This window comes from Scyliorhinus torazame, chromosome 10 (assembly GCF_047496885.1).
Source record: "Scyliorhinus torazame isolate Kashiwa2021f chromosome 10, sScyTor2.1, whole genome shotgun sequence".
Taxonomy (NCBI): domain Eukaryota; kingdom Metazoa; phylum Chordata; class Chondrichthyes; order Carcharhiniformes; family Scyliorhinidae; genus Scyliorhinus; species Scyliorhinus torazame.
The window spans coordinates 139,401,088-139,428,796 of NC_092716.1; the positions used below are offsets into that span (position 1 = coordinate 139,401,088).

Genomic DNA, 27,709 nt, shown 5'->3' on the forward strand with positions numbered 1-27,709 from the left:
GGGGGGATTGTACCCCGATGTTGGTAGTTGGGGAGATGGCAGCCCAATGTTGGTAGTTGGGGAGATTGGACCCCGATGTTGGTAGTTGGGGAGATGGGAGCCCCGATGTTGGTGATTGGGGAGATGGGAGCCGCGATGTTGGTAGTTGGGGGGATGGGAGCCCCGATGTTGTAGTTGGGGGGATGGGACCCCGATGTTGGTAGTTGGGGGAGATGGGAGCCCCGATGTTGGTAATTGGGGAGATGGGAGCCCCGATGGTGGTATTTGGGGGGATTGGACCCCGATGTTGGTAGTTGGGGAGATGGGAGCCCCGATGTTGGTATTTGGGGGGATTGGACCCCGATGTTGGTATTTGGGGGGATTGGACCCCGATGTTGGTAGTTGGGGAGATGGGAGCCCCGATGTTGGTACTTGGGGGGATTGGACCCCGATGTTGGTAGTTGGGGAGATGGGAGCCCCGATGTTGGTATTTGGGGGGATTGGACCCCGATGTTGGTATTTGGGGGGATTGGACCCCGATGTTGGTAGTTGGGGGGATGGGAGCCCCGATGGTGGTATTTGGGGGGATTGGACCCCGATGTTGGTAGTTGGGGAGATGGGAGCCCCGATGTTGGTAGTTGGGGGGATGGGAGCTGCGATGTTTATAGTTGGGGGGATGGGAGCTGCGATGTTGGTAGTTGGGGAGATGAGAGCCCCGATGTTGGTAGTTGGGGGGATGGGAGCTGCGATGTTGGTAGTTGGGGGGATGGGAGCTGCGATGTTGGTAATTGGGGGGATGGGAGCCCCGATGTTGGTAGTTGGGGAGATGGGAGCCCCGATGTTGGTATTTGGGGGATTAGACTCCGATGTTGGTAGTTGGGGGGATTAGACCCTGATGTTAGTAGTTGGGGGAGATGGGAGCCCCGATGTTAGTAGTTGGGGGAGATGGGAGCCCCGATGTTGGTAGTTGGGGAGATGGGAGCCCCGATGTTGGTAGTTGGGAGGTTGGGAGCCCCGATGTTGTAGTTGGGGGGATTGTACCCCGATGTTGGTATTTGGGGGGATTGGACCCCGATGTTGGTAGTTGGGGAGATGGGAGCCCCGATGTTGGTATTTGGGGGGATTGGACCCCGATGTTGGTAGTTGGGGGAGATGGGAGCCCCGATGTTGGTAGTTGGGGGGATGGGAGCCCCGATGGTGGTATTTGGGGGGATTGGACCCCGAGGTTGGTAGTTGGGGAGTTTGGAGCCCCGATGTTGGTAGTTGGGGGGATGGGAGGTGCGATGTTGGTAATTGGGGAGATGGGAGCCGCGATGTTGGTAGTTGGGGGGATGGGAGCCCCGATGTTGTAGTTGGGGGATTAGACTCCGATGTTGGTAGTTGGGGGGATTAGACCCTGATGTTAGTAGTTGGGGAGGTGGGAGCCCCGATGTTAGTAGTTGGGGAGATGGGAGCCCCGATGTTGGTAGTTGGGGAGATGGCAGCCCAATGTTGGTAGTTGGGGAGATTGGACCCCGATGTTGGTAGTTGGGGAGATGGGAGCCCCGATGTTGGTAGTTGGGGGGATGGGAGCCCCGATGTTGTAGTTGGGGGGATGGGAGCCCCGATGTTGGTATTTGGGGGGATTGGACCCCGATGTTGGTATTTGGGGGGATTGGACCCCGATGTTGGTAGTTGGGGGGATGGGAGCCCCGATGTTGGTAGTTGGGGGGATTGTACCCCGATGTTGGTATTTGGGGGGATGGGAGCCCCGATGTTGTAGTTGGGGGGATGGGAGCCCCGATGTTGGTATTTGGGGGGATTGGACCCCGATGTTGGTAGTTGGGGGAGATGGGAGCCCCGATGTTGGTAATTGGGGAGATGGGAGCCCCGATGGTGGTATTTGGGGGGATTGGACCCCGATGTTGGTAGTTGGGGAGATGGGAGCCCCGATGTTGGTACTTGGGGGGGATTGGACCCCGATGTTGGTAGTTGGGGAGATGGCAGCCCAATGTTGGTAGTTGGGGAGATTGGACCCCGATGTTGGTAGTTGGGGAGATGGGAGCCCCGATGTTGGTGATTGGGGAGATGGGAGCCGCGATGTTGGTATTTGGGGGGATTGGACCCCGATGTTGGTAATTGGGGAGATGGGAGCCCCGATGGTGGTATTTGGGGGGATTGGACCCCGATGTTGGTAATTGGGGAGATGGGAGCCCCGATGGTGGTATTTGGGGGGATTGGACCCCGATGTTGGTAGTTGGGGAGATGGGAGCCCCGATGTTGGTACTTGGGGGGATTGGACCCCGATGTTGGTAGTTGGGGAGATGGGAGCCCCGATGTTGGTATTTGGGGGGATTGGACCCCGATGTTGGTATTTGGGGGGATTGGATCCCGATGTTGGTAGTTGGGGGGATGGGAGCCCCGATGGTGGTATTTGGGGGGATTGGACCCCGATGTTGGTAGTTGGGGAGATGGGAGCCCCGATGTTGGTAGTTGGGGGGATGGGAGCTGCGATGTTGGTAGTTGGGGGGATGGGAGCTGCGATGTTGGTAGTTGGGGAGATGAGAGCCCCGATGTTGGTAGTTGGGGGGATGGGAGCTGCGATGTTGGTAGTTGGGGGGATGGGAGCCCCGATGTTGTAGTTGGGGGGATGGGACCCCGATGTTGGTAGTTGGGGGGATGGGAGCTGCGATGTTGGTAGTTGGGGGGATGGGAGCTGCGATGTTGGTAGTTGGGGGGATGGGAGCTGCGATGTTGGTAGTTGGGGGGATGGGAGCCCCGATGTTGGTAGTTGGGGAGATGGGAGCCCCGATGTTGGTATTTGGGGGATTAGACTCCGATGTTGGTAGTTGGGGGGATTAGACCCTGATGTTAGTAGTTGGGGGAGATGGGAGCCCCGATGTTGGTAGTTGGGGAGATGGGAGCCCCGATGTTGGTAGTTGGGAGGATGGGAGCCCCGATGTTGTAGTTGGGGGGATTGTACCCCGATGTTGGTATTTGGGGGGATTGGACCCCGATGTTGGTAGTTGGGGAGATGGGAGCCCCGATGTTGGTATTTGGGGGGATTGGACCCCGATGTTGGTAGTTGGGGGAGATGGGAGCCCCGATGTTGGTAGTTGGGGGGATGGGAGCCCCGATGGTGGTATTTGGGGGGATTGGACCCCGAGGTTGGTAGTTGGGGAGTTTGGAGCCCCGATGTTGGTAGTTGGGGGGATGGGAGGTGCGATGTTGGTAATTGGGGAGATGGGAGCCGCGATGTTGGTAGTTGGGGGGATGGGAGACACGATGTTGTAGTTGGGGGATTAGACTCCGATGTTGGTAGTTGGGGGGATTAGACCCTGATGTTAGTAGTTGGGGAGGTGGGAGCCCCGATGTTAGTAGTTGGGGAGATGGGAGCCCCGATGTTGGTAGTTGGGGAGAAGGCAGCCCAATGTTGGTAGTTGGGGAGATTGGACCCCGATGTTGGTAGTTGGGGAGATGGGAGCCCCGATGTTGGTAATTGGGGAGATGGGAGCCGCGATGTTGGTAGTTGGGGGGATGGGAGCCCCGATGTTGTAGTTGGGGGGATGGGAGCCCCGATGTTGGTATTTGGGGGGATTGGACCCCGATGGTGGTATTTGGGGGGATTGGACCCCGATGTTGGTAGTTGGGGGAGATGGGAGCCCCGATGTTGGTAATTGGGGAGATGGGAGCCCCGATGGTGGTATTTGGGGGGATTGGACCCCGATGTTGGTAGTTGGGGAGATGGGAGCCCCGATGTTGGTACTTGGGGGGGATTGGACCCCGATGTTGGTAGTTGGGGAGATGGGAGCCCCGATGTTGGTATTTGGGGGGATTGGACCCCGATGTTGGTAGTTGGGGAGATGGGAGCCCCGATGTTGGTATTTGGGGGGATTGGACCCCGATGTTGGTATTTGGGGGGATTGGACCCCGATGTTGGTAGTTGGGGGGATGGGAGCCCCGATGGTGGTATTTGGGGGGATTGGACCCCGATGTTGGTAGTTGGGGGGATGGGAGCCCCGATGTTGGTAGTTGGGGGGATGGGAGCTGCGATGTTGGCAGTTGGGGGGATGGGAGCTGCGATGTTGGTAGTTGGGGGGATGGGAGCTGCGATGTTGGTAGTTGGGGGGATGGGAGCCCCGATGTTGGTATTTGGGGGATTAGACTCCGATGTTGGTAGTTGGGGGGATTAGACCCTGATGTTAGTAGTTGGGGGAGATGTGAGCCCCGATGTTAGTAGTTGGGGGAGATGGGAGCCCCGATATTGGTAGTTGGGGAGATGGGAGCCCCGATGTTGGTAGTTGGGGGGATGGGAGCCCCGATGTTGTAGTTGGGGGGATTGTACCCCGATGTTGGTATTTGGGGGGATTGGACCCCGATGTTGGTAGTTGGGGAGATGGGAGCCCCGATGTTGGTATTTGGGGGGATTGGACCCCGATGTTGGTAGTTGGGGAGATGGGAGCCCCGATGTTGGTATTTGGGGGATTAGACTCCGATGTTGGTAGTTGGGGGGATTAGACCCTGATGTTAGTAGTTGGGGGAGATGGGAGCCCCGATGTTAGTAGTTGGGGGAGATGGGAGCCCCGATATTGGTAGTTGGGGAGATGGGAGCCCCGATGTTGGTAGTTGGGGGGATGGGAGCCCCGATGTTGTAGTTGGGGGGATTGTACCCCGATGTTGGTATTTGGGGGGATTGGACCCCGATGTTGGTAGTTGGGGAGATGGGAGCCCCGATGTTGGTATTTGGGGGGATTGGACCCCGATGTTGGTAATTGGGGGAGATGGGAGCCCCGATGTTGGTAGTTGGGGGGATGGGAGCCCCGATGGTGGTATTTGGGGGATTGGACCCCGAGGTTGGTAGTTGGGGAGATGGGAGCCCCGATGTTGGTAGTTGGGGGGATGGGAGGTGCGATGTTGGTAGTTGGGGGGATGGGAGCCCCGATGTTGGTAGTTGGGGAGATGGGAGCCCCGATTTTGGTATTTGGGGGATTAGACTCCGATGTTGGTAGTTGGGGGGATTAGACCCTGATGTTAGTAGTTGGGGAGATGGGAGCCCCGATGTTAGTAGTTGGGGAGATGGGAGCCCCGATGTTGGTAGTTGGGGAGATGGGAGCCCCGATGTTGGTAGTTGGGGAGATGGGAGCCCCGATGTTGGTAGTTGGGGAGATGGGAGCCCCGATGTTGGTAGTTGGGGAGATGGGAGCCCCGATGTTGGTAGTTGGGGGGATGGGAGCCCCGATGTTGTAGTTGGGGGGATTGGACCCCGATGTTGGTATTTGGGGGGATTGGACCCCGATGGTGGTATTTGGGGGAATTGGACCCCGATGGTGGTATTTGGGGGGATTGGATCCCGATGGTGGTATTTGGGGAGATTGGACCCCGATGTTGGTATTTGGGGGGATTGGGCCCCGATGTTGGTAGTTGGGAGGGATGGGAGCCCCGATGGTGGTTGTTGGGGGGATTGGACCCCAATGTTGATAGTTGGGGGGGTGGAAGTCCCGATGTTGGTAGTGGGGCGAGAGGTCCAATGCTGATAGTCAAGGTGGGGAATTGGGCCCCGATGTTGGTAGTGGGGAAGGGGGTCAGGGTGGATGCCTCGATGCTGATGTTAGGGGTAGGGGATCGGACCCCGATGTTGATAGTTGGGAGCGGGCAGGGTGGATGCCTCGATGCTGATGTTAGGGGTAGGGGATCGGACCCCGATGTTGGTAGTTGGGATGGGGGCAGGGTGGAAGTCTCAATGCTGATGTTAGGGGTAGGGGTAGGGGATCGGACCCCGATGTTGGTAGTGGGGGAGGGGGGCAGGGTGGAAGTCTCAATGCTGATGTTAGGGGTAGGGGATCGGACCCCGATGTTGGTAGTGGGGGAGGGGGGCAGGGTGGAAGCCTCGATGCTGATGTTAGGGGTAGGGGATCGGACCCCGATATTGGTAGTGGGGGAGGGGGGCAGGGTGGAAGCCTCGATGCTGATGTTAGGGGTAGGGGATCGGACCCCGATGGTGGTAGTGGGGGAGGGGGGCAGGGTGGAAGCCTCGATGCTGATGTTAGGGGTAGGGGATCGGACCCCGATGTTGATAGTTGGGAGGGGGGCAGGGTGGAAGCCTCGATGCTGATGTTAGGGGTAGGGGATCGGACCCCGATGTTGATAGTGGGGAGGGGGGCAGGGTGGAAGCCTCGATGCTGATGTTAGGGGTAGGGGATCGGACCCCGATGTTGGTAGTGGGCGAGGGGGCAGGGTGGAAGCCTCGATGCTGATGTTAGGGGTAGGGGATCGGACCCCGATGTTGGTAGTGGGGGAGGGGGGCAGGGTGGAAGCCTCGATGCTGATGTTAGGGGTAGGGGATCGGACCCCGATGTTGATAGTGGGGGAGGGGGGCAGGGTGGAAGCCTCGATGCTGATGTTAGGGGTAGGGGTAGGGGATCGGACCCCGATGTTGGTAGTGGGCGAGGGGGGCAGGGTGGAAGCCTCAATGCTGATGTTAGGGGTAGGGGATCGGACCCCGATGTTGGTAGTGGGGGAGGGGGGCAGGGTGGAAGCCTCGATGCTGATGTTAGGGGTAGGGGATCGGACCCCGATGTTGGTAGTGGGGGAGGGGGCAGGGTGGAAGCCTCGTTGCTGATGTTAGGGGTAGGGGATCGGACCCCGATGTTGATAGTTGGGAGGGGGGCAGGGTGGAAGCCTCGATGCTGATGTTAGGGGTAGGGGATTGGACCCCGATGTTGATAGTGGGGGAGGGGGGCAGGGTGGAAGCCTCGATGCTGATGTTAGGGGTAGGGGTAGGGGATCGGACCCCGATGTTGGTAGTGGGGGAGGGGGGCAGGGTGGAAGTTTCAATGCTGATGTTAGGGGTAGGGGATCGGACCCCGATGTTGGTAGTGGGGGAGGGGGGGCAGGGTGGAAGCCTCGATGCTGATGTTAGGGGTCGGGGATCGGACCCCGATGTTGATAGTTGGAAGGGGGGCAGGGGTGGAAGCCTCAATGCTGATAGTGGGGGTGGCAATGGCGGCGCGGGGTGTTGGAGTCCTGATGAGAGCCCTAAATCAGAAGTGGGAATGTCCGCTGATCATTGCAAAGTGTTTGGTACCATCTGAGACTCCTCAGATACTGAAGCAGCCCATGCCATATGCAACAAGACTTGGACAACATTCAGGCTTGAACTGATGAGTGATAAGTATCAGGCATGACCATCACCAACAAGAGAGAATCTAACTATTGCCCCTTGGTATTTATTGGTATCACAATCACTGAATCCCCATGAGGGGGGTGGTTACCATTGAACTGGACTAGCTATATAAATAATGAGGGTACAAATGCACATCAGAGGCTGGGAATTCAGCAGCGAGTAACTCACCTCCCGACCCCCAAAGTCCATCCACCGTCTAAAATGCATGAGTCAGAAGTGTGATGGAATAATCTCCACTTGCCTGGATTAGTTCTGCTCCAAAAACACTTGAGAAGCTCGACTCAAGAAGCTCCTGGGGTCAAGCCCTCACGCATAGCCCGGGACCACCCAACCCACAGGACCCTAAGAAGACCCTCCCTCTGTGGCCTGGCAGCGGTAGGAGGTCACATGAGAAATGGACTAATCTCCATCACACCAAGTTGAGGTGTCACTGTTACGGTGTCAGTGCCATGGTGCCCGAGGGTATTACACCATTGGCATGCCAGGGGGTAGGGACTGAAGGGGTGTCTGAGGGGGCTGGCTGAAGGGGGTGGGCAGGTCACCCCCATGCGTGTGTGGTTTGGCGGAGCTGCCCATAAGACCATAAAAGGTAGGAGCAAATGTAGGTCACTCGGCCCATCAAGTCTGCTCCGCCATTGAATGAAAGCATGGCATCCTACGGAGGGGGGCGTTTGTCCCTTCTTGATGAGAGGTTGGGGGTGCTGCCCATGTCAGCGGTGTGGTGGGGGGGGAGTCGACATTTGGGCTGGGGTGTGTGGTGTGAGCAGCCTGCCGCTGGACTTGAGGATTGGAGCACCTATTTGGAATGGCAGCCCAAGCACATCGCACTTGCCGCTCTGCACATATTTGCATGTCAAACGATTGTGACCCTCACCCATGCGCCACTCCTCGCACCAACGGGAACCACTCTGGTTTCTCCACTGCCGGGAGCACTTAGACTTTGGAATGGAGAATCCTGCCCCTAATCTCTGAACCTATCCCCATAATTTAACACTTTTAGTCTCGTTGGGTGGGATTCTCCCCTACCCGGCGGGGCGGGCGGTCCTGGCGCCGAGGAGTGGCGTGAGCCACTCCGGCGTCGGGCCTCCCGGAAGGTGCGGAATCCTCCACACCTTCTGGGACTAGACCGGTGCCGGCGGGGTTGGCACCGCGCCAACCGGCACGGAAGGTCCTCCGCCGGTCGGCGTGAGTTGGCGCATGCACGGGAGCGCCAGCGTGTGCTGGCATCATCCCAGCACATGCACAGGGGGGTTCGTCTCCGCACCGGCCATGTCGGAGGTCCACAGCAGCCGGTGCGGAGGGAAAGAGTGCCCCCACGGCACAGGCCCGGCTGCGAATCGGTGGGCCCCGATCGAGGGCCAGGCAGCCGTGTGGGCACCCCCGGGGCCAGATCCCCCCGAGGACCCCGGAGGCCGCCCGCAGTGCCAGGTCCCGCCGGTAAGTACCAGGTCTAATTTATGCCGGCGGGACCAGCCTAAAATGGGCGGCCACTCGGTCCATCGCGGACTGGAGAATCGGCGGGGGAGACCCGCTGCCAGCGGCCGCCAACCGCCACAATTCGCCCCCGTCAAAACCCCGGCGCCAGAGAATTCGGCAGCCAGCGGGGACGGGATTCACACCGCCCCCCGGCGATTCTCCGGCCCGATGGGGGGTCGGAGAATCCCGCCCATTATCTTCTTGGTGAATCTGCAGTGCAACATCTCCAAGGCCAATATATCCTTCCTGAAACAGTACCCGGAAGCAGTTGTAATACCCAGAAGCAATCTAACATTTGTCTTCCAGCCCAAATATCCTTCGCACTTAATATTTGTACCTGCCCGTCAGTTTGCAGTGATATCTATACCTTGGAGCCTGTATATCTCTCTGCTCCTCCACTATTATATAAAACTTTCAATTATTTCTCTCTGCAGTATGCCACAGGTTGTACATCTGGATGTATGTGTCCTGAAGGTTTAATTTCTGATGAAAGTGGTGGCTGTATCCCTATCAGTGAATGCCCATGTACACACAATGGCATCCAATACCACTCTGGGGACATTGTACAGGTGGACTGTAACTCATGGTATGTAGCAAATATTCACTCTTGTTAAGGTGAATTACACGATGTAACTGTTGAACCTCACTGCCAATCTAATTTGGTCAATGCTCATCTTATTTGACTTTTTAAGTGAATGTAAGAACAGACTATGGAGCTGCACAGAACAACAATGTCATGGAACATGTATGATCTACGGAGATGGGAATTATATCACTTTTGATGGAAAACGCTACAATTTTAATGGAGACTGTGAATATATTGTTGCCCAGGTATTTTCATAATTATCTTATTTTAAAATGGGACAAAAAGAATGACAATATGCAATAAAACATTAAGCCTAAATCAACAATAAACAATGGGCGGGATTCTCTGTTGGCCGACGCCGAAATCGGGGACTATGATCGGGTGGAGAATAGCTCCCGAAGTCGAAATCACGGCAGGCGCCGGTTTGGTGCTGAATCGCGATGCTACGCCTCCTCGAAAACAGCATCAGTGCGACACACAGCATGCGCAGTTGAAATACCGTTTGCATATCATTAGCGGGCCCACCCGAGGTTCTCCGCTTCCGATGGGCCGCGTTCCCGACAGCGCGGTCCACGTGAGCTCTCACAAATCACGAACGTGGTGTGGTGGATGCTGGTGAGAGAGCATACGGACAGTGTCCAGCACCGCTATACTTTGCCGACAGCCATGCCACAGGCCAGGGGGCTTCTGCCAGGGCTGGGGAGAGTAGTGGGGGGTGGCCAGGAGGTGGGCTGTAGGGTCGGGGTGGATTGGTATGCAACACCATTACCGCAGCCGGCAAGACAGTCCTGCAGCTACGCATGCCACTGACAACCCGCTTTAAGCCTGGTACCCTGGGTCGTATAGGGACGCCACCCACCCCCCGGGTGCCCTCTGGCCCCAGCCAACCCATCAGTTGTATGGGCGCTCCAGCACAACCTGTCCCATCTTTTCGGCCATGATGAGTGTGTGTGGGGGGGGGGGTATTGTTTAAGCACGGCTGCAGCTTGTCAGCCTTGCAGGTGTCCATCACGGACCCGGCCATTCCCGCACCGTTTTTTGTGGGTATTGCTGGTGTTCCACACGCCGCTGGTGCTAGCCCTTCACCGCAGCAGAATCGGTGCAGGTGTGGCGCCGATTTTTCTGACATGAAAGTCCACGGATTCTCCGTTAGCGTATGCACTTCGACTCAGAAATGGAGGATCCGGCCCGTTGACTGTGTAATGATGCTAAATCAGTTTATAATTGCTTTTACTCTTCAAATTTCAAACATTTTAGAGCTGAGTAAGTTTATTTTGTGACCTATCTATAGACTTATATTGTGTGAAGCTGTTAGTCTTTAATTCTGTCCTCATGATCGTTTCAGGATTATTGTGGAAATAAGTCTTCCAGTGGCACCTTCAGAATAATCACTGAAAACATCCCTTGCGGGACCACGGGTACAACATGCTCTAAATCAATCAAAATCTTCTTGGGGGTAAGTGAACAGGGTAATCAGGATGGCTAACCACCCCGTATTTTCCTGGACTGTCCCAGAATTTGGCTTCAACTCGAATCCTGCGTTTGAGCTTTCCACGATGCCATTTGTTCCGGATTTTTCACACTCAAGTGCGCTGTCCTGGACCGGAACTATACAGCCACGAGGGGGCAGAGGGAGCACTGACCGGCACTCTCCCCTAAGAGTTGTTCAGCCCAGTTAGGTAGGTAGTTTGAGTTGGGGATTAAAATACAATCATTGATGAGTCGGTTTCAGGACTCTGATCAAAACCCATTGTTCATCTTAGGAGATATATGGTGGCTATTAGCCCCTCCACAGGTTTAACGAGTTTTGTTATAAGTCCAGACAGGGGAGCCAGATCATCTGCTGTTCCCTTGTTTTGTTGACCTTTCTTCCTGTTGGAAATTTTCAAAATTGTAAACAACTTGAAAATCATGTGTCTTGCTCAGCCATGGTTTTGGTCCAGCAAAGTCCATTTTTAAATAAGCACAAGGTAAGGTTTTGTTTATAATCATATAATTTACAGTGCAGAAGGAGGCCATTTGGCCCATAGAGTCTGCACCAGTCTGGAAAGAGTTTAAACAGTTTACAATCCCTTAGGACATAATGGAAGATGTGCCTTGGACAGAGTACAGTATAGATTTATCTGGATTCCAAGGGTGGGAGGAAAGACCATACCAATCAGCATTTTTCTTGGAATTCTGAGGGTTCAGAGGTGATTTTATTGAAGTTTTCAGGATATTAAGAAGAACTGCCAAGTTAGATATAGAGAAATTATTTCTACAGGTTGGGAAGTCTAGCACTAGGGGACATGGCCTAAACATTATACCAGATATTTCAGGAGTGAAGTTAGGAAATACTTCTACACAGGAAGGTTGCATGGGGGAAAAGTCATCCTAGCTTTTCTCTACTTCAAAATTAGTCAATGAGGAGTCAAGACAAACTCGTCTCCATGCCGTACCTTCCTACCCCATTATACTGCCTTCACACCCACTCTGAGGGGAACATTAAATTCCACACATTAGTTCCCAGTGCTTTAAAATCTGAGAATGATATATTTTTGTGAACTAAAATTATTAAAAGATAGGTATATGGAGTTATCCCACAGATCAGCCATGATCTCATTGAATGGAGGAAAAGACACAAAGAGCTGAATAACCAACTTCTGTTCCTACCTATTAACATTTTGCAATCTGTGAAACTCTTGCCCTGGGAACTAATGCGTGGAATTTAATGTTCCCCTCAGAGTGGGTGTGAAGGCAGTATAATGCGGTAGGAAGGAATGGCATGGAGACCAGTTTGTCTTGACTCCCATTGTCTAATTTTGAAGTAGAGAAAACCTAGGATGACTTTTCCCCCATGTAACCAATTGAGGCCCTCAATGGGGGCCATGCCTGGGGAATTCTTGTACATCCTGTGCTCAACAGAGAGACCTGCTGGTGGCAAGGGAGGAAGTCTCAGGAAGACATGCCCTCCCCTTCACAGTGACCCCCCACCCCACCCCACTGCCAGAGCCTCCCTGACCGGCCCTGGTGATTCTTCCCCACAAGGGCGGCACGGTAACAGTAGTTAGCACAGTTGCTTCACAGCTCCAGGTTCCCAGGTTCGATTCCCGGTTTGGGTCATGTCTGTGCGGAGTCTGCATGTTCTCCCTGTGTCTGCGTGGGTTTACTCTGGGTGCTCCAGTTTCCTCCCACAATCCAAAGATGTGCAGGTTAGGTGGATTGGCCATGCTAAATTGCCCTTAGTGTCCAGAAAGGTTTGGTTGGGTTGCGGGGATGGGGTGGAGGTGTGGGCCTGGGTAGGGAGCTCTTTCCGTAGGCTGGTGCAGACTCGATGAGCCAAATGGCATCTTTCTGCACTATAAGTTCTATGATTCTATGATACTCACGTCTGGGGAGTCCGGCATCGATTTTCTTTCCTGGCCTCCTGCAGTGCAGGCAGTGGCATCAGCATATGGTGGTGCTTTGCAGTAGTGAAGAGATGGTTGGCCAGCAGATCCTGGAGATGAGATATCAGCTTCATACCAGAAAGCATGGTGGGAGATTGTCCCTTGTGTGACTGGGAACACCAAAGGCAACCAATAGATTGCTTAACTGAGCCTTAACCCAATGGGATTCCCGGAAAAGGCCGTGGTGGGGTTGCTACTGGCTCTAAAGCTGTGGCTATCAAATGTTACCCATACTCTTTGAGCTGGATATTATTGGATCCTGGCATGGCTTGGCATGGCCTGTTAGTGTGATACCTTTCTGCACCCTTCAGCTCAAAATATTTTTGCACCAGACGTGCTGTTTGTGCAAGCTGATAATGATATGGCGAGGCAAAACGATGTTTGGAATCTCAGTGTGCAGTGGGACCAACACTGTATTTCTTTAACTAATGAGATTTAAGAAGAACCAGATACTGAGAACTGGATCCATTGAACTTGGTGAATTACAATCAAATCAGGCACAGAAAGTGAAATAAAGTGGGAAAGAAAGGTTGGATTAAGAGAGAGGACATGGGCAGAAGTAAGAAGAATAACCAAAAAAAAAACTTGACTTTTATAAAATCTCTAAGAACAATTAACTATCGAGGGCAGCATGTGGTGCAGTGGTTAGCACTGGGATTGCGGCGCGGAGGACCCGAGTGGCGTTTGCACATTCTCCCCGTGTCTGCGTGGGTTTCGCCCCCACAACCCAAAGATGTGCAGGTTAGGTGGATTAGCCACACTAAATTGCCCTTTAATTGGAAAAAAAATAATTGGGTATTCTAATTTGTTTTTAAAAGAAGAACAATTAACTCTCTAAAGGAGAGAGATTCCACTGTTTCAAATGTTGATTAGCATTGACAAATCACATAATTAAAAAGGTATTTATGCTGTTATTATCAGACTGAATTTTCTGCGGTGAGCTTAATGGGCAATTCATTTCCAAAATCAGAAGGACCCAGAACATTATTCTGCTCTTGTACAAAGCAAATAATGGAGCAGTGTAAATTGATCAGCAAATTCTGGAGAATTGCAACACATCACTAAATCCCTCAGCTCGCTGAACCATGTGTGCATTAATAACTCTGTATGTTTTAATAACAGTCATATGTTTCCAATAAGGCCCAGTCCAATAGATACCAATACTTTCTGGTGTAATTTATAGGTGGCTGTTCTATGTGGTATATTTCTAACATGGTTATTTAAAACCTTTCAGAACGTTGAAATAAAACTCTCAGATGGAAAGTATGATGTGGTGAAGTTTGGCAGCAGTAAACATATTCCTTATGTCGTGCGTTATCTTGGTCTTTACCTTGTAATTGAAGCTAAAAATGGACTGGTACTGATCTGGGACAAGAAAACAAGCTTGACTATTAAACTCAGTCACTCCTTTACGGTAAGTGTTTATTCTTGAACCTTGCTGATATTACAAAAGATGCCCTTTACACTGACAGCAATTTAAAATCTTTTGAACAGTAAGTCTGACATTGAAAAAGCCCTTTATCGTCGTTGCTGATGTGAATATCGCAACCCCCCCTCATATGTACTTACTCTGAGGCAGGACAATTGATGGTTGGCATAACACATTCTTCCACTTTGTGTGAGCATCTGGCTTGCTGTTATAATTCTTATTGCCTGAGCTTGACTCTCACAGCTTTCCACCCAGGGAGGCACTTTGTGACTTTCTCTAACTGAAGCTAATATAAACCCTACATGAAAGTCACCTGGAAACAAACCTAATTGTGGTCAAAATGCACCTGCAGCAAGGATTGCAGATGATAACCCACCTGTCGATTTGACAGAGAATAAAATGCACTGGGATTAAATAACAACTAAATCTGAAATTCACATATTTGGAAGAAATAGCTTGAATATGATCACCATTACTGATCATTTTTGATAAACAGTAATAAATATGGAGATAATTAATTTTTGATATCTTATTTTGTGAGAATAAAAGTAGTGGGTGGGATCACAACAGTGATTATTATTGATTCTCTATTCATCATTACAACAGCTCATTTGAACTGTAATAATTTTAAAATATATTTTTAATATAGTTGATGTCCAATACTCATAAATACTGATGTGTACAACCAATGTTCCACTCCTGTTTTTGTGGGTGGGATTTTCTTCTCTTTAAAATAGACGGCCCGAACTTTTACGACTGAAGTTGTTGGCAGGGCAGGCTCAATCAGAGCAATTTACATGCTCAACAACTTATCCACATATCTAAACAACTCCTTGACCACACTCTTATCAGGTTGTGGTTGTGTGGCTGCAGTAATAATAATAATAATCGCTTATTGCCACAAGTAGGCTTCAATTAAGTTACTGTGAAAAGCCACTAGTCGCCACATTCCAGCGCCTGTTCGGGGAGACCGGTACAGGAATTGAACCCGCGCTGCTGGCATTGTTCTGCGTTACAAGCCAGCTGTTCAGCCCACTGTGCTAAACCAGCCCCTAACTCTGTACTGTCTCCAGGTTGCAATGTAGCAATTCACCAAGGGGTATTCAGCAGAGCCTCCTAAACTGAAAGGACGAGGGCAGTGGGTGCAAGAAAGACCATGGGCTGGATTCTCCGTTGCCCAATGCCGAAATCGGGAACGGCGATTGGGCGGAGAATGGCTCCTGATGCCGAAATCGCGGCAGGTGCCGGTTTGACACCGGGTTGCTATGCTCCGCCCCCTCCAAATCGGTGTCATCGAGATGTGCGCCGCGCGTAGTCGCAACCCCGTTTGAATAGAATTTTTGGGTCCATCCATAATGCTCCGTCTCCAATGGGCTAAGTTCCCGACGGCAGCATGTGAGGTCTCAGCAGTCATGAATCTGGCATGGTGACTATGGAGAGAGAGAGAGGCTTGAGGACAGTGTCCAGCCCCACCATACTCTGCCGAGAGCCATGCCACTGGCTGGGGGGCTTCTGCCAGGAATGGGGGGAGTAGCGGGGGTGGCCAGGAGGTGGGCTGTGGGTTCAGGGTGGACGTGTACACAGTCCAGCACAACTGCCGCCATCTTTTCAGGCGCGATCGGTGCGTGTGTGGAGGGTGAACCTTGTCAGCCCTACACGTGTCCAGCATAGACCTGGCTATTCTCCCACCATTTTTCCATGCATTCCATGGGTGCATGCGGTGCCGATGCTAGCCCCTTACTGGTAGCAGAATTGGTGGGGTGTGGCACCGATTTTTCCACGGATCCTTCATTGGCGTCAGCAATCCAGCCCTATCACTTTCAAATTCTCTTTGAAGTTATACACTCTCCTGGCGTGAAAATATTGTACATTCCCTTCAAAGGTCACTGGGGGTTAAAATCCTGTAACTCCTGACCAAACAGCATTGTGGGAGCATTTTTACCACAAAAGTTACAGTACCAGCTTTCTGACAAGCAATAAGTGCTGCCCTTGGGAGCAACATTCATATCCTGACATTGAATACATTTGAAAAATTTAGAACCAGTACAGCAATTACTAAAGGGAATATAGGGTTTTACCGGCTGGTAATGCCGGCATGATATTCCGGTCACACACCAGCGCATGGGTTTCCCGGTGACGAGATGTGCAGTTAACAGGCAATCCCATTGACAACGGTGGGATCCCACTGGCAGGCTGCTTCTGCTGCCGAATACCATGCAGCGGGGTGGTGGGTAAATCCCTCCCCAATGGACTAAACCACTGGTCAGACAATGCGATTGCTCATTGCTGAAGTTTATTCCTGAAAAATCACAACTCAAAACCAAACTGTTACCATTTTAATGGTCTGCCAAAGGGATGTTGTTTTTTCTAAAAACAGGGCTGGCAAATCTTTTTGATTTGTTTGTCAATGAATAATGACTGACGTAAGGCACTATGATAGCTTAGGAATTATATGGTATGTAGTTCTATCCTCACCAAAAAGGGGAAACAAATAAGTCTAATCATTGTCACCTTTATTGGGTATTACAGCGTACTATCTGTGGATTGTGTGGAAATTACGATGGCAATGTACACAATGACTTTACTACAAGAAACCAGTTGGTGGTTGTAAACATGGAGGAGTTTGGAAACAGCTGGAAGGTGTCACCTGCCTGCATGAATGTAAAGAAAAACAAAGACCCTTGTTCAATTAACGTCCATCGAGATGCATGGGCTCAGAAACAGTGCAGTATCCTCAAGAGTAAACCATTCAAAGCTTGTAATTCTCAGGTACAGCATCTTTTCACCTCATGATATGATTTATATTCAAACAATTGTATGTGAAAGCAATAATGGTTTCATCTTCCAATGTGGCGACCTTTTAACAGTTGCCAAGAGCAGAGTATCTTTCAAAGCAAAGGTACAAAATATCCTTAACTTTCTATTAACAACCGAGAAAATGGAAAAATCCCAGAATCTTTTTCACACCCATGTCTGCCGTTACCGAGACATCAAGTCAGCAAGGTTTACAGCAGCTATTTTAAAACGTGAATCAGTCGAGGGGATGCAACCATGGGTGCAAGAGGGTGCAAGGGCTCGGGGGCGCAAGGGTAAGCATAGCCCCCTGGGGTAGAGGGACAAGGATAACACTGTTCCAAGGCACTGGTTGGCAACCTGGCAGTGCTAACATGCTCTAGGGAGCCCCCATGCTTGTTGTGGAGAACTCCAATGTTAAAGGTTTTGGGGTGGGGAGTCTTTCTGTGCTGATCAGGATGCCCTTTTTAAAGGGTATCCCAATCTCTGTGGAGCCAGTCTCCCCCCACCACAGTGACGGCATAAACCATACCCCTGAATATTTTTGCCAGACAGGCTCAAGAGCTGGACTAAAAACTCGGCTGTGCAGCTGGAGAGCTACACGGTGATTTTCAGTCAGAGTCTGACACTGAAAAAATATGGGAACCTTTTGCTTTGCCCACTGTTACAGCTCAGATAGTCTGGCAGTGAAGGATAGAACTGAAGCTAAGAGCGCGATCGAACGGACTCTTCGCACTCGACTTGGTGACACGACAGACCATTAAATCTCATGAGAGGCCTCTCGCGAGATTTGTGACACTCAGAGTGCCTCGCGAGCTCTAACGGATCTAACAACAGATGGAACAAGCATAACTGCACCTGGGGGCTCTCCCAGGCCATCAGAGGCCCGGGTGGTCGAGCTCCAGGCAGGATGGTACCTGGTACTCCCACTGCCACCTTGGCACCCAGGCAGTGCCACCCTGGAAGTGCCAGGCTGGCAGGGGCACTGCCAGGGTGCCAGGCTGTCAGTGCCAAGGTGCCTGGGTGTTAGGTTGCCTGTGTCAGGGATGGACTCGGGATGCCTTGCCCTTAAGAGGTGGGGTGAGGGGGGGCTCGAGGACCACCTAAGAGGTAAGCTGGGGCAGTGGGAGAGGCCACAGTGTGGTGTCCGAGGTGGGGTTGTGAAATTGGGGCGCCATTTTTAAACACTGCCCCAATCTCTTCATACACTGATGAGCTCAGCTGACAGTGCAGGAAATGAAATCAGTGGGGTGTTAGCGAGCGAGGCCAGGAAAAGCAACAGAGTCCTATTTGATAGCGGGGTCGTTCTCGGTGCTGCAGGTGCCAGGAAAGATCCCGCTCTACATGCCCAAACTGAGACTCCGTTTTTTCTGTGTTAAATCACGCCCCAAGTCTTTATGCACCTACAAGCTATTATTTATAGAGATATACATTGCACATCTTGCACCTCTCATACAATAGTTTTAACCTGAGCCTATAGATAGGTTGGTAGGTATTACCCATAGTGCATGAGAGACCAGAGGCATCTCTGTTAATAATAGAGAGAGAGAGAAGGAGAGAGAGACATTTGGTTATATAGGTTGATGGGCACCACTCTGCATCAAACAGGGGTAGGTAAGGAGGTAGGTTCTAGTTCTACCTCAGCCATAATGGGAAACAAACCCTTGCTGTTGGTGCTGTCCTGGCAACAGCCATGCCACATTCATTTTGAAGGGGTCAGTTGTTCATTTTGTCCTTGAACCCTCACAAAGAAGCAGAGGGTGGCTTCTTTGGGACAAAATGTTGATGTCTCCAATTTGGGACCCGACTACATGAGGGCAACACATGTATAATGAGGGCACCAGAGCCACCTGGAACATCATGGAGCAAGCAATCAGTTTGCTCACACACTACCTACAATGCCTGAACTCCTGAGGATGTCCTGCAATACACACCAGGCACACATTGCGGGTCCAAGTTTGTGGTGGTCTTCTGCATACTCCATAATATAGCCATTATAAGTTGGTTCCAGGAACCAGAGGCCACATTGGCAGGAGGCAGAAAGAGAGGATGAATCCTGGTTCTGTACACCATGGGCAGGCTGTCAGAGAGTGCCTGCTTAGATCTAATTTCAATAAAACGTCTTGACAACCATGGAGCCATAATTCCTTACAGTTGTATCTGTGTCAGAAAGGAGCTCTTCATCCTTGTGAATTCCCTGTCTTGAGCGTGCCTTTGCTTGTTCAAGTGCTCCCATGCAGCACCACACCCAAGTGGCTGCAGCATGGTTCATGAAAGGCTTCTGGATTTTACTGCATTTTACTGGGGGAAACTGGGGAAACTGCAAATAGTATCTCAGAGTCGCCTTGAGTAGCAATGAGCCATGAGGAGCTGGGTTCAGACTGGTTACCTGATAGTCAACAGCAAGTGCAGTGGTGGACTGGTAGTGCTGGGAGCAGGAATGCTGTCATCCTGAGAGAGGGCAATAGGTTCATACTGCACAATGAGACTGGCACTCACAAGAGTAGCAATCCGAATAATCACAAATTGCTGGACTGCAACAAGAGCCTGCATGTCCTTTTGAACACTGAGACCTACAACCATGATGGCAAAGTCTGAGCCTGTATGGCAGCAAGTATGGATTTCATGCCGTCTGTCTGAATGTCACTGCAGCACTGAGATATTGGTGGCTTCCAACTGTGCTGCAGTGGAAATTGAAATCAAGGATTTGAAATTGAGGAATCTAAAGGATCAGAAGGAATCAGTTCCAGCAGAGACAGAAGCATTGAGGGCTGAATGGTCTCTTCTTGTGCTATAATGTATACAAATCTATATAAATTCTCCTTTGAGAGACTGAGCTCAGGGAGTATCTCAAAATATTGGGGATGATTTGAATTTGGGAAAATTCATTCTATGAAAGGTTCCCCAAATAGTGAACCCACTGCCCTTTGTGCGATCTGTCAGCTTGGTTTGGAACTGTAATATTTTCATTCCTTCTGTTCAAAGGTACTGAATGTTCGGAATGCAGGTGCAGTTATATGAATTTTCTCGTGTTTATTTTCAGATCAATCCAACCCCATTTTATGAGGCCTGCGTACGTGATGCATGTGCTTGTGATAGTGGTGGAGACTGTGAATGTTTGTGTACAGCTATAACTGCTTACTCTTTGGCCTGCAGTACGGTTGGGGTATGCATTTCATGGAGAAACCCTGAATTTTGTCGTGAGTAATATTCTGCTTGCATTCAATTTTGGGTTTGGGAGGATATATAACGCCATTTTTGTCTATTGTTGCAGACAGGAACGGGGGGCGGGCGGGGGGGGGTGCTGTTAAATCCCCCTCTCAGCACCTGTCCATAAACAGAAGGGTGTTTTTGATTTGTTTCCCCCTGTATAAGCAGTGACATACTTCCCAACCCATCTGTTTTGGTGTGATCCAATTGCCTATTAATAACCCCACAGCAAACTTGTGATAGGAAGAACTCAAAGGGCTAGTTTATTTTCACAGAAAATGCAAAGAGAATTTACAACATCTCCCTCTCCTTCAGATAGTAAAGAGAGGAACAGAGAAAATAAAGATTTGAAGTATAGAAACTACAGAGGAAAGAATAGCGTTTCACATGGGTTCCAGAGTCCAGAATCTAAGTGCAAAGAGGTATTTCTTCACGGAGATTGGTGAAGAATGGTGGTGCTGACTTCACAAGATAAGATAGGCATGCAAAGATTAATCAGTCTAGTAGATGATGGTGCAGAATCTCTAGCAGAAGCAGTGTAGATGGGGCAGGTGTTTAACCTGGGAAGAGCTTATTTTCTGTCTGGCTGTCAAATAGAGGGTTAACAGCAGGCTGAGCTTTGCAGTTCAGCAAGGCAATATTATTGGTACTACAAGCCAGAAGCCCATGTCACATGACTGTCACCTCTCCACACTGTCTTCCCAGCTTCCCTCATCTGAGTTCTCGATATTGTTAAAACGTCTCAAATCATTAAGAATTGAAAGGAAGGCCTTAACAGACAAGCAGGCTCCTGTTGGCTAACCTGGATTATGAAATGCTGATAGTTTTTATATATTTCTCTTTGAATTGGGCCTATGCGGCCCACACAGGGTGATTTGAGGCTCCTCAGAGATAACGATGTGCGAGTTTCCCCGATACTGCCAGGTAGCTCTGTTTGTTGGGGGGACAGAGACAGACATAGATTCACCCAGTTTAAGGATGTTTGTTTCTTTTTTTTTTAATTTTAGAAATATCCATGACTTTGGGGTTGATTTCAGCCAGCATTTGTCGTCAGAGAGAATGACGATGCAGGCAGAAAATTCAGAGAATCGGGAAATGCCAGTCGGAGAGGATCCCCCAATGATTATACAGGGAGGGGAGTCCCTGAAGATTGTGCAAGGGGAGAACCCCCAATGATTGTCCAGGGTGCGGGGAGACCCTGGTAAATCTGTGGTGGTGGGAGGAGTAGAGTCCACTTCAGTGCCAATCGGGGTTCCCTTTACAAATGACCCCTGATTGCTGTGGAGTATCTTGAAGTAAGTGAACTGAGTATGTGCTATATCAGGTCCCACCCTGCCAAAGTGATGGAGTAAACCCCGCCTTACTCATTGATTATACTCAGAGAGGCTCAAGACCTGGAGAGAAAACTGAGCTGTGCATCTGGAAAGCTACACGCCGTTTTCAGTATAAGCCTGACACTTTGAAAAAATATGATAAAATGCCACCCAATATTAATAATATATTTTACAAAAATATACAGTGTGAGGTCTTAGTCCCTTACACTATTGAATCTCCCACCATCCGCAACCAAGAAGCCAGGCCCCTTAAGATTCCGCAGTCCATAAACAATATCGACCCTGAATCAAAGTGAGTGTGCAAAAGATGGCATCTTCCTGAGTATTCCATCCATGTCCTTGGGGAAGTAGCAAACCAGTTTGTTGCATCCTGCCACCCCCCATTGTCTTGGCACAACATGTTAGTGTCCTTCATACCTTGCACAGCACTGTCTATCTGTCCACCTTCATTACATGTTTCAGACTAATATCAACCCTGACAATGCACTTTGAAAACTGTAGTATAATTAGAACAAGTCAAGATGGTTTTGGAACAAGTCAAGGTGGTTTTACGAAAGGGAAATTCTGTTTGACAAATTTATTCGAGTTTTTCTGAGGATGTAACTAGTAAGGTAGATGAAGGGGAGCCAGCTGCTGGAACATACTTTCATTTCCCAAAGGCATTTGATAAGGTGTCTCACAAAAGATTAAGAGGCAAGTTAAGGGCTCATAGCGATGTGGGTAATATATATATAGCATAGATAGAGTTAGTTAACTGATAGGAAGCAGAGAGTGGGCATAAACAAAGCCCACTCTCTCGTGAGGTGGAGTGACTTCAGCCCAGGACGGGAAGGGGATCCAGGGGAAGGAGTGTAAGAGATTATTTCAGATTGTTTGGATGAGAGTTGGGGCTGCAGGTTGGATGAACTGACTGACCATGGCACTGTGGTACATGAAGTCATTCAAGTGGGAAGAGCACATAAGAATGCAATGGTACTATGGGACAATATAGTGAGGGGGATTGACACTGTTCTCTGCAGCAAAGTGGGAGAGCCACTTTGGGAACGCCATTTAAAAATGGCTTCTCGATCTCTCGCTACACTGGGGAGGTCCGGAGAGCAGAGCTCCTCGGTGTACAAAATGTGGCTATGTGCAGCCTCGGCCGAGCATTCCCCACAGTGGCCCCTTATACAATGCAGGTCGCGTTGTATAGCCATGTGTTTCTTGGCGCAGCAAGTGCTGGGAAACACACGTCTAAATGCGCTCGCTATGGGACTAAGTCTCTTTAAGATAGAGATAGATAGGTTCTTGATTAATAAGGGGATCAGGGGTTATGGGGAGAAAGCAGGAGAATGGGGATGAGAAAAATATAGTTATGATTGAATGGCGGAGCAGACTCGATGGGCCGAGTGGCCTAATTCTGCTCCTCTGTCTTATGGTCTTATGGACCTTGTTTCTAATTAGTTGAATTGTGCCCAGAGTAATGTACCTAACTTTGATGATGATACAAAGCTAGGTAGAAAGGTAAGCTGTGGGCAGGACATAGAGAGGTTTCAAAGACTTATAAATAGGTTAAGTAAGTTGGCAAGAAGGTGGCAGATGGAATATAATGTGGGGAAATGTGAAGTTATTTGTTTTGGTTGTAAGAATAGAAAAACAGAATTATTTTTAAAAGATGTGAAACTTGTAAGTGTTGATGTTCAAAGAGATTTGCGGGGGAATGTTACGGTCTCTTGCACTAGTGGGATTTTCCAGTTAATGGTCTTTTTAGTGACTTGCTGCATTTTCCAGCCCTCGCTGTGCTGTTATGTGACTATCAAATCCCATCCAGGGGTGGCTTGTACTAGGTATGCAAATGTTAGAATGCAGGTACAAGCAATTCGGAAACCAAATGACATGTTGCCCTTTATTGCAAGGGGATTGGATTACAGGAATCAAGAAATCTTGCTACAATTGTACAGGATTTGGTGAGAACATGTCTGGATTACTGTATGCTTCCTGGGATGAGAGGGCTGTCCTCTGATGAGAGGCTGAGTAAATTGGGTTTATATTCTCTGGGGTTTAGCGTAATGAGAGGCAATCTCAGTGAGGCAATCCCCATGCAGGAGGGACTTGACAGGGTGTACACTGAGGGCAAGATTCTCTGGCCTCCTTGTGGAATGTTTCTCAGCAGTGGGAGGTGGCCTAGCATTGGCTAGTGGTGGGATCTTCTGGTTCTGTCACTGTCAATGGTATTTCCCATTGAAATACCCCACACTGCCGGGAAATCCGTGGTGGCGTGCACCTGGAAGATCCCGCCGGCGTGCCAGCTGGAAGATCTTACCCCAAGAGGTTGTTTGTGCTGGTCAGGGAATGCACAACATGGGGGGAACTGTCTCAGGGTGAAGAAACGATTATTTAGGACTGAGCTGAGGAGAAATTACTTCACTCAAAGGGTTGTGAATCTTTGGAATTATCCATCCCAGGGTCGTGGATGCTCCATCACTCAATTCATTTAAGGCTGGGATAGACAGATTGTTGGATCTCTCAGAGAATTAAGGGATACGGAGAGCTGGGGGGGGAGGGGGAGTGGAATCAGAGCCGCGATCGTATTTATTAGTGGAACAGACCTCATGGTCTTCTTCTCCTACTTCTTGTGCCCCGCTTTAAGTAAGATTCAGCACAGTGTTCAACAATAATAATTGTATCAGTAGAAAAATAAATTAAATGAGGGCCGGGATTCTCCGCCGGCGGGATTCTCCGTTATGCCGGTGCCCAGGGGTTTCCCGACGGCGTGAGGTTGCCCCACAATGGGAAACCCATTGACCGGCTGGCGAAACGGAGAACCCCGCCGGCCGGTCGGGGCAGAAATATGGTGCGCCGGGGCGGAGAATCCCGGCCAATGTTTCTGAATATATTTAATCATTTTAGTTCATTTTAAATCCCCTTCGCAGAATTACCTCTTTTTCAATGTTGCAGAAGTTACCCATGAAGTAACTAAACTTCTGTGGACTTCACATCAATGTAACTCCACCCTCTATATTAAAAGACATCTATGGAGTAGATTTTAAATAAAATTAAAGGCAGGCATGATCTATGTGGGCAGGCAATTGACTCCACCAAATTATCACCCAGGCATTGAAAAAGAGAATCTAGAGGACGGCATGTGGCGCAGTGAGTAGCACTGGGACAGCGGTGCCGAGGTCCCAGGTTCGAATCCCGGCCCTAGGTCATTGTCCATGTGGAGTTTACACATTCTCCCCATGTCTGCGTGGGTTTCACCCCCACAACCCAAAGATGTGCAGGTTAGGTGGGTTGGTCATGGTAAATTGCCCCTTAACTGAAAAATAAACCAATTGGTTACTCTAAAAAAAAATGTTTTTAAAAGAGAATCTACCCACCATGATGTTTGACGAACAAGTAGAAAGGAATCAATAGCTACGATCTGTCTTTTCAGCTCTATTTTGTGACTATTACGACACTGATGATAAGTGTGAATGGCACTATGCACCATGTGGAATTCCCTGTTTGAAAACCTGCCGAAATCCTGGTGGAGCATGCTCCAAGGTTATCCCCAAGCTTGAAGGTATTTTTTCACTCATTTATATGCTCATGCAATTTAATTTTATTAAATGTTTCCATGCTAAAATTACAGAACTCAGGTTAAACAAAGTCAATTTTACACAACAGCTTTCTTATTCACTTTAAGATATGAGGTTGAAAACTAGATTCGTTATACAGTTAATGGTGGAGGAAGATCATCCAAAAGACGAGTGCTTTCATTCTGCCTCAAAACAATTAATTGAAATATCGAGCAGTCTGATCGATTGACAGTTTATCCATTAGCCTAAATATTGACACCATCCAGCAAATAATGACAACTGTATTAGATTTCTGTGTCCAGATAATTGGGCTTGAGCATTGCTGTCACCTGGATTGGTTAGATAAAAACATAGCGAACTATTACGGGAAGTTCATACCCAGGATGGCCATGTTGCTCAGTCTGCTCCACCAACTACTGAAGAAGGGACAGATGTAGGACTGGGGTCCCCTACATCAGAAAGTGTTTCACGAGGTGAAGCAGCATTCTCGTCAGAGGAATTGTTTACCCACTTCAACCCGGACAAGCCCCTGCTCCTCACGTGTGACGCCTCAGCAAACGACCTTACGAGCACCAGGAGGGACCCCTCAACCCCCAATGCACAGAAGCAGGAGGGCCCCAACCAGTGAGCGCCAAGCTGCTAGGCACAAAAAAAACACAACAAAAATGAAATAATCACCATACAATCCCCAACAATAAAAAAATCCAACATCAGTGCTAACAGTACACGTAGTCAATTGGGCCACCGCCCAGCTGCTCTCACAGTTCCGGCATCCGGTCTCCGGAAAGCATCCAGTCCAAAACTGCAAAAGCGAGTCCGCTCTCCTTCGCCTTCAACCCGGCAGCGGGCCAACCCAAAATCTTCCCCGTGCTCCACTCCCAGCTGGTAAGCAGAAAGGCAGCCAGTAACAAGTACAAGCCCCAGGCGTGGCAGCAGCAACAGGCTCCTCTTGCTCTCCATCCAGCTGGTCGTAGCACCGGTCTCCTATGCCGTAGTCCAGGCTTCAAAGTCTGAAAAGGCAACCAGCATACAGAATAACACACCAGGTCCAGAAGCAGCTGGAGCTCAGAGAAAGGTTCCCTTCTTACACCTCAGAATATGAGCTACTCAGGTGACTAGGGGGCAAAGCTTCCACCAAATTGGAGCAGCTCCCAACAGAATATAAACTCTGACCTGGAAGCAGTTAGGGGAAAGAGACCCTATGGGGAGTGGAGTGTGGAGAGAAGTAATTATTGTGACTAGTGCGGAATAAAGTGAGTTGTACCCTGTCAGCCTGGCCCCTCATGGAGTCTTTGCCTCCGTCTACAACATATACCAACTATTAGCAGAAACTACAGAGCAGTTTACACTGACTAGTAACAGAAACTACACAGCAGTTTACACTAACTATTAACAGAAACTGCACAGCAGATATATCAACTTTTAACAGAAACTACACAGCAGGTTACGCTAACTAATGACAGTAACTACACAGCAGGTTACACTGACTATTAACCAAATCTCCACAGCAGGTTACACTGACTATTAACCAAATCTACACAGCAGGTTACACTAACTAATAACAAATCTACAAAGAAGTTTACACCGACTATTATTCAGGTAAAATGTACAGTGTCCACTGAAACCTAAACTACTGCTAAATAGGTGAATACATCTGTTGGAGAGAAAATGAGTTTTACTGTTCACTTGTCAGGATTTCACTGATGTAGACTGACTGCTATTAAAGAATGAGCAAAGTATAACACTATTGTTGTATTGCATAGGCTGCTATCCAGATTGTCCTGATGATGAACCTATTTTGGACGAGGATAAAATGGAATGTGTTAAGTTGGATGACTGCCCCTGTTATGTCAATGGGAATCATTATGAGCCAGACCATGATGTGCCAAGCACCCAGAACTGTGAATCATGGTAAGTTTTACCATAAACATTTCTACATTTATTATTAAGATAACAATTATTGCATTAATAGTGTCCTATTCATTTTTTGAGGAGCAGAGGAATGAGTTTATTTTGCTCCACACACCAGAAACCGATGCTGGCCAATGTTGACCATTCCTGTTTCAGAACTCAGTATCAAGTGGAATAAGCACAGCATGGGCCCTGCCCAGCCACTTGCCTCACCACCCGGGGGCTTTACTCGCCTCGGAGCTCCAGCGTGGCTATCATGACTGGTTTCCATTTTTGGAATGCAGTAGTGATTCCTGCCAGTGGTGGGGGGGGGGGGGGGGTACGCGTGGAACATCTAACGTTCCCGGAAGCAATGGCATTCAACATATTTAAATTAATTCAAATTCGTAACAACCAGGTTCAAGCCCTTGCTGGATGTGAACCTGATTATGTCAGTGGGGAAGGCTCAGCAACATTGGGCGGGACTCTCCGTTGCCCGACACCAAAATCGGGAACAGCAATCGGGTAGAGAATAGCTCAGAATGCCAAAATCACGGCAGGCACCGGCTTGACGCCGGTCGCGAATGCTCTGCCCCCACCAAATCGGCGTCATCAAGACGTGCGCCACGTGCAGTCGCAACTCCGTTTGAATATAACTATCAGGCCCATCTGCGATGCTTCGCCTCTGATGGACCGAGTTCCCGACAGCATAGGCCACGTGCGGTTTCAGCGGTCATGAGCCTGGCGTGGCGGCTGCAGAGATAGAGAGATGGCGTGCGGACAGTGTCCAGCACCGCCATACTCCGCCGAGAGCCATGCCGCTGGCCGTGAGGTTTCTGCCAGGGATGGGTGGAGTAGTGGT

General features: G+C 49.9%; 1 protein-coding gene across 1 annotated transcript in view; it reads left to right on the forward strand.

Annotated features, from left to right (window-relative positions):
• Positions 1–27,709, forward strand: part of LOC140430258 (uncharacterized) — a 148,928-nt gene that overhangs the window by 41,075 nt on the left and 80,144 nt on the right. Inside the window, exons 20-27 of the mRNA XM_072517685.1 lie at positions 9,052–9,203; positions 9,310–9,448; positions 10,549–10,659; positions 13,866–14,045; positions 16,590–16,829; positions 19,897–20,053; positions 24,813–24,941; positions 26,721–26,868. Of these exons, the coding sequence (XP_072373786.1) occupies positions 9,052–9,203; positions 9,310–9,448; positions 10,549–10,659; positions 13,866–14,045; positions 16,590–16,829; positions 19,897–20,053; positions 24,813–24,941; positions 26,721–26,868 (1,256 nt within the window). The remainder of the gene's footprint in view (positions 1–9,051; positions 9,204–9,309; positions 9,449–10,548; positions 10,660–13,865; positions 14,046–16,589; positions 16,830–19,896; positions 20,054–24,812; positions 24,942–26,720; positions 26,869–27,709) is intronic.